We start from the raw sequence: 7321 nt of genomic DNA on the forward strand, positions 1-7321 counted from the left end.
ATTTTCAACAATCAGCCACCATTTTTTTTTTCTTCCTGCTCATTAATTAGCTTTAAGCAGTAGATGGAAAAGTAAGAGTTGATTTCCTTGGGCGACAGTTTTTCTTCTGTATTCGTACGATTGTGATTATCCTACATGAAATCAGAGTTCCCCTTAGTCGGGCATTCCCATGGCAGGGCTCCGGAGGGTGCGTGTGTGTCTTATCACACAAAGGCTCGTTTGGGGAAAAAAAAAAAAGCCTTCTAGATACTCTGCCGACAAACTCCGTATTTGCAAAACCTGACATTCAGCTGAAAGGACTTTTGGGTTCTCTAAGAAAAGCGAAATTTTAAGGCCTCTTTAGGAAAATGAGTGGCCATATTCCTATCACATGGGACGATTTACAAATAATTTGTGTTTTCTCGTTTAAGGCCAAAATCCTGCAGTCCTCGCTGCGGCAGGACTGTCTTTGGTTTCATGGCGCGTCAGAAGCACACGGTGACTTGGTTCAAAACATTTGTAAGGGCCAAATTCTGCCCATGCTTACACCTGCGAAGTGGATTATATGCATCTGACCGCTCTCAGTGCAGCCAAGGGAAGAAAATACCACTAAAAGATTTTGTAATACCTGAGATGGGCATGGCCGTGCGGTGCGAGGGGTGACTGCTGCCGAATAGGAAAATCAGTTAGAAATTGCCTGGCTCTGAAAGGATTCAGCACCTTTTAAAATCCTCTTACTGATCATGGTTGTTCATCCTCGTGCTCCCTAAGGAATTAACACTCGTTTTAGAGGAAACGATTTAACAGATGTATTTCTCTCCAAGATGTTTTACACGCTATATAAATGCAAAGCAGTTCGGAGGTTTGCATAAAATCTCTTGGAAAATGCTGAAGCTCTACCATACGCTTGTATTTGCTATATCCTAACTTTATTTCGCACGAAAAATACTTGGAAGAAGCTTCGATTGGTCTTTCGGTTGCGTGCATGGAAGCATTCAATTATCAAGTTAATTTTCTAAAATGAAGCATTTGTAGAGCATGGCCAAATCAATCAGTGGCTTCAAGTATACTCTTTCTTAGTTTTGGTTAATTTATCTAGCGCATCCCAAGCCTTACGTTGCGAAAAATAAAAGCTCTTCCACAATTGGTAGGGAATGGTATATGTTCAAGGCGGGGGGGTAGGCTTGGGCATATTTTTATCCCTGGTGTTCATTACAGGGTGCATGATTTTCGAAGAACATCTGTTCTGCTCGATGCCTTCAGCCCTCACGGTTCCTTTCTAATATTTAATGGCAGATACCCATTAAGGCAGGAAGGAATTATAGCTGGGGAATTAAAATTGAGTACCGGGGCGGGGGGGAAATATAATATAGTTGACGAGGCTTTTCTCCTCTTTCGGTGTCAATAATTTATTAAAAGTCAGTCAAATTCGGAAAGCAAAACAAAGGCGTAAAGTCCCTTGTCCGACAATAACTGTTTTTCTGGTGCTGCATACGCACCCTGCAGATGCCATTTTGCCTATTTTGAGGAAACGGTCCCATTCCCTGACTCCCACCCACGTCATGGCAAACAGGGGAAGGGGACAGTTGTATCACTGCTCTTATCAGCAGTGAAAAGCACGGCCCTCTTCCCTAATGATTAAACAGAGCTCTAGAGTGAGGGAGAGATGCAGAGAACGGAGAAAAGAGAGCTCTTTAATCTAATCTCCCTTCTCCCTTTCGCACACAGGGCTGGAAAAGCCCCAAGTGGGTAAACAAAACAAAAAAACAACCATCAAAACTCAGCAGACCGGATGCCCCCCTCCTTTGCTCCCCCCCCAGCCCTCCACCACTTGTGCAGTTTGCACCGGGGCTGAAAGCTACGGTTTCACATGGCTTCTCCCTCCTTATGGAAAGGGGCTTGAAAAGTAGAGGCAGATAAGCGAGAAACGCTCCGCGGCTGAAGGAGAGGAGCGTTTGGAGAGGGGGGCGGGCTGGGGGGGTGGGGGGGAGGCGAGCTGGGGAGATTAGTGTTCTCATGGCTACCCGCATTTTAACAAATCAGACAGATCTTCGGGCTGTGAATGACAGTTCTCACATTGGCTAGACTGCAACTTTCAACTTGACCTTGGCCTCTAGCCGTGTCTAACCCGTATGTAAAACAGCGCTGCCCCATAGAGCTGCCTTCCCTTCCCCCTTCTCCCCCCCTCCCGCCCCGCTGCAACTCGATTTTCAGAAGCAGCCTCGAGAAACCAGAAAGAAACAAACCGACCCAATTCACGCCAGTCAAGCAATGTTTGGCCGGGGGAAATCCACAGGTTTCAAGACTGGAGCCTGAAAGAAAAGGAAAAATATGCGGCGAATAAATATTTGCTTTTGGCCATGAGGAAGAATGCGGAAAAGAGTATGCGAAGTCAAAATGGGAACTCTTTATTAGCTACAATGAAGAAAAAAAAGCGGCTAAAATGCTGCCAAATTAGCAGGGGAATGGCAGCGACTTCAGGTATGCCAACCCATCGCACGGAAAAAGCACCTTGAAAAGTAACCCATGGGCGCCAAAGGGCTATTTCTCATGGCTGGCAGCTCTGCGCTAGGCAAGGAAAAGCCTGCTCCGTAACAATGTACGTCCCGGGACTGCTCTGTGCTTGTAGCCATGCGGACAAAACAATGCTACAACGTCAATGGGAAGCACAATAGGATAATAAATACGCCGAGCTGTCAGGCGCAAAACAAAGCAACATGCAATTGCACACACACAACAAAAAAATTAGTTTTCAGGATGAGAGTATTTGGGGCTGTTTTGTCCACACGCGTGAGGGCTGATAACGATGGGATGAACACTGCTTTAGGTCAAGTTTATTGATAGCTCAGTGATGGAGCGCTTTGAGTTCAAGGTTGTGTGCGAATAACTGAATGCTGGGGGGAAACGCATCCGCGCCGGTGGGAAGTGCGGGGAATATTAAAAATGGAAATTATTTCGCCCTATGAAAAATTCTAACATTTATCACGAACAAGGAATGCAATTGGTTTTTTCTAGCTTTCGCTTGCAGAGAGGTACGACTTTTAAAAAAAAGATTTTTCAGCCAATAAACCGTTTTTTCCCAGCACAAAAAAGCACGGTGGGTCCGTGCGCACACTATACAAGCCGACGTGATATTTTACAGCCAAAAAAGATTCAAGCCGAATTGTAGGCCCCGTTTTTTATTATTACAGCAACAAATAATACAGCGGAATCGCGATGGAGATCCAGTTAACCCTCCCTCTCCCCGAGCCCATCCTAAAAGATAATAATAAATAAAATCGGGATTTCCTGGTCTGTTCCTCTTATCTGACTTCTGAGGCTTTGTGGCGAGAGGAGCGAGACGGGTCTTGGGCTTTCGACGGGCGGGAAGGAAGGAGGAAAACACTCAGAAAGGGCCCCGGGAGGCTCCGCTTCGAGAGCCTTATCTGGCCCGGCGTGCGGCCCGGGGAACGCTCCTCCGCCCGCAGTTTGCGGCGGGCTCCCCGCACCACCCGGCCGGGGCCCCGCCAGCGCTCCCCGGGGAGAGGCGGCGGTTCAGACCGGGGGAGGAAGGGGGCCGAAGAGGTGCGGCTCGTCTCCCCCCGGAGATGAGGGGAGGCCTCCGGGGCTTCCGCGGCCCTCGGGGCGGGGAGAGCCCGAGGAAAGCGGCGCAGGGGAGAAATCAGGCGGGATGCCGGGGGGAGCCCCGCACCTCGGGGAACGCGCCGCGGCAACAACGGGGCCAAAATGCTCACGCCTCGGTGGCGAGGGGAGGGAGGGCCGGAGGGAGGAAGGAGGGAGGAGGAGGGAGGAGGGAGGGAGGGCGGACGGGCGGGCCCCCCCGCCCCCCCCGCGGCGCCCGCGCCCCGCTCGGCGGCGGCGGCGGCAGGACCGCGCCGTGCCCGCGCCCGTGCCCGCGCCCCCGGGCCGGGACCCGGCCCCGCGCGGTTATTGCGTTATTTAATTATCTCCACTTTATTCCTTCAGATGTTTATCAGCTGCTTTGCATATCACGTGGGAGCGGGCGGCCCAATGAGGGCCGGCCTGGCGCGACACTGGCGCGTCAGCCTTGGTCAAGTCCCGGAGATTGAGTATCTCTTTTTTCAGTCTTTGGGGCTTTTAAAAAAGAGCCACTAGTCTCAATGCGGAGCGGGCTATGACAGCCTCCGTGCTCCTCCACCCCCGCTGGATCGAGCCCGTCATGTTCCTCTACGACAACAGCCTGGATGAGATCAATAAGAACATGGACGGGTTTCACGCCGGCAGCAACTTCGCGGCGGCGGCGGCGGCCAACCCCTGCCGCAACCTGATGGCTCACCCCGCGCCCCTGGCTGCCCCCAGCGCCGCCGCCTACACCTCCAGCGAGGCCCCCGCCGCCGGCATGGCCGAGCCCGCTGTCAAGCAGTGCAGCCCCTGCTCGGCCGCCGTGCAGAGCTCCTCCGGCGCCGCGCTGCCCTACGGCTACTTCGGCAGCGGCTACTACCCCTGCCGCATGACCCACCACAACGCCATCAAGTCCTGCGCCCAGCCCGCCTCCACCTTCGCCGACAAGTACATGGACACCTCGGTCTCCGGTGAGGAGTTCACGTCGCGGGCCAAGGAGTTCGCCTTCTACCAGGGCTACGCCGCCGGGCCCTACCAGCCGGTGCCCGGCTATCTGGATATGCCCGTGGTGCCCGCCATCGGCGGCCCCGGCGAGCCGCGCCACGATCCCCTGCTCCCCATGGACAGCTACCAGCCTTGGGCCATCACCAATGGGTGGAATGGGCAAGTGTACTGCCCCAAGGAGCAGAGCCAGCCGCCTCACCTCTGGAAATCCACCCTCCCGGGTAATACACCTGCATGGCTCCCCCTGCCCCCCCCTCCCCCTCCTCCTCCCCCACTCGCCCCTCCCGAGTATCCCGCCGGCAGGGCTCCAGGATCACCCCCGGGCTGACCCTTCCCCGCCCCGCCCGCGCTTCCCGGCCCCATCCCGCCCCGGCCCGCACATGCCCCGGCGCCGCTGGAGCGGCACCGGTGCCGCCCCCTGCCCCCCGCCGGCGCACGGCGCATCCCGCCTCGCCCGCCCGGCCCCGCCGCCGGCACCGGGAAAGGAAACAGCTGAAAAGGGCCGCGGGACGGTCTGCGGTATTATTTTCCATAAACCCCGGAGCATGCAGGCTGGGTAAATGGCTGCAGCCTCGCGCGATTCTTTCCAGAGTCCCTCGCCGGGCTCCGTGGGGTTTGTTACTATTATTTGTCTGTCTGACAGAAGCGAGCCTTTCCGTGCCTAAAAGCTGTCTGCGGCGGCCAGGAAAGAGGAATCCCAAATGCTGAGCCGGGCTCTAGTAGCTAAGCTGGAGCGGGGCAGGCGGAGGAGTGCGCTGTAACTCTAACCCCTCTACCACTTGAAGATGTCCTAAGCGGTTCGAGCGATTTTCTAACGCTTGCCTGCATGGTTTTTCTGTTCCAGACGTCGTTTCGCATCCCTCGGATGCGAACTCGTACAGACGTGGGAGAAAGAAACGAGTGCCTTACACAAAGGTCCAGTTAAAAGAACTCGAAAGGGAATATGCTACAAATAAATTCATAACCAAAGACAAACGGAGGAGGATATCGGCGACTACAAATCTGTCAGAGAGACAGGTCACAATCTGGTTCCAAAACAGAAGGGTCAAAGAGAAAAAAGTGATCAACAAATTGAAGACTACCAGTTAATGGATTAAAAATGGAGAAGCAGCAACTCAAAAGTTTCAGAACTTTTTTTTTCGTGTTCAGATTAAAATAATTATTAATAATAATTAAAAAGAGAAAAGACAATGAACCTCTTCTTTCAGAACAAGAGATCTGTATCTTTGGAATTATAGCTTGCTTTTTTTTTTTTTTTTAATATTGCTGTAGCAAAATGGTTAAAACTGACAGTTCTCCTGAAATCCCAAGCAGTCAGCCAGTATCACTGACAGACTGTAAAGCCCACACGCCCAGCCCCGAGAGATACACTTTCAATTGAGACACACGATTTTCTGAGAAACTTGTAACTGCTTCTACGACCTTACTAGCTGAGAAGACTCTTCGTGGCCATGATGCGAGCGCTGGTTAACGTGAGGAGGTCGATGTGGACACATAAGCTGGTTTTCTTCCATTGCAATCCAAACTGTATGTTGAATGACTGCTCAGGTAAACCATAGTGAAAAAAAAAGTACAATTACTGTATGTTTTTAAGCAATGCATTTATTGTCAAAAAGTAATAATAAACCTCGAAGGTACTGAATAAGGATTTCAGAGACATCAGTAATGAAGGAAGCTCTGTGGAGGATCTATCTTGATAGCAAATTTAAAACATCGCAAACTAGTGGGGATAGAAAGGAATATATTTGCTTGGAGATGTCTTTCGGTTTTATTTTTTATTTTCAACAGATGATTTGTTGTCATCTGAACTGGTTTTTTTTGTTGTTGTTGTTTATTTTTTCTCCTGCAGACCATACAATAGATACTTTTTAAAGGACTCTGCCTATTTCAAACCTCAAATAATCTTCAAGAATTATTATTCTATGTCCCCGGAAATTTTTAAATATTTGACTCTGGGTGGATACAAAAACGTGAACATTGGCATTTCTTTACAGTAGAAAAAAAAAAAAAACACCTTCCTGGAAAAAAAAATCCAAGAACTTTGAACTGAAATACATTTTTCCCCAGAAGTATTTTGATTTATATAATCTATATTTTGATCTATAAGTAATTAGTCGTTTCTCCTTGTTTATTGTCTGTTATGAGGCCGCAGTAGAACGTTTAGGGATTCTTTTTACAGCACCTTTTAATCCAATCAGTTATTTCAACCAGCACATTATTTTGTTTTTATTCACTATAAGAAGCTATCTTGTAAATAAAAAAAAAAAATTCAGCGCACTGTGAAAATGTACTTGTGCACCCTCATTTTTTTTTATATTTCTACTGAAAAGTGAAAACCCAAGACGTGTAGATAGGTATAGTAGTATTAATACTGTTAATAAAATAGTCACTGTAATAAAACCTGAAAGAAATACTCTTTATTTTTCCATACCTACGTGCATTTCGTAAGAAAAATATAACTTATCTGTCTCGTAAGTGTGATACTGCGGTCTTCCCTTGTGTAGCTTATGTATATGTAGTGGTTTTTTTCTGGACGGTGTTTATCTGGGGGCAGGCACGCCTGATAACCAGCGTTCCTAAACTATAAATGTTTCGGTAATGTTAAACAGTGGTTTTGCAGCGGGGCTGGGGGCCAGGGGGAGGAAGAGCAGGATGATGCCAGTGCAGCACTGCAGCCCTCGCCGGCAAATGGAGTCCGGCGGCCGGCCCCTGGGACGGGGGGACGCTGCCCAGCCTGGCCGATGCCTCGGCGGGA

The 7321-nt window shown here is 50.0% G+C and overlaps 1 protein-coding gene across 1 annotated transcript; it reads left to right on the forward strand.

The window, feature by feature from the left end:
- Nucleotides 1-4114: 4114 nt before the first annotated feature.
- HOXA13 (homeobox A13) lies at nt 4115-5954 on the forward strand. The gene is made up of 2 exons (XM_075140756.1): nt 4115-4787; nt 5411-5954. The coding sequence occupies exons 1-2, from the start codon at nt 4115-4117 to the stop codon at nt 5653-5655; spliced, it is 918 nt and encodes a 305-aa protein (XP_074996857.1). The 3' UTR covers nt 5656-5954.
- Nucleotides 5955-7321: the final 1367 nt, after the last annotated feature.

The sequence above is a fragment of the Calonectris borealis genome, chromosome 2 (genome assembly GCF_964195595.1).
Source record: "Calonectris borealis chromosome 2, bCalBor7.hap1.2, whole genome shotgun sequence".
Classification (NCBI taxonomy): domain Eukaryota; kingdom Metazoa; phylum Chordata; class Aves; order Procellariiformes; family Procellariidae; genus Calonectris; species Calonectris borealis.

What these genes read in the sequence shown, in the direction of transcription:
- HOXA13 (XM_075140756.1), top strand. Translation starts at nt 4,115, where the DNA reads ATGACAGCCTCCGTGCTCCTCCACCCCCGCTGGATCGAGCCCGTCATG. An exon ending in CTGGAAATCCACCCTCCCGG is followed by an intron (nt 4,788 to 5,410) that starts GTAATACACCTG and finishes TTTCTGTTCCAG; the next exon opens with ACGTCGTTTCGCATCCCTCG.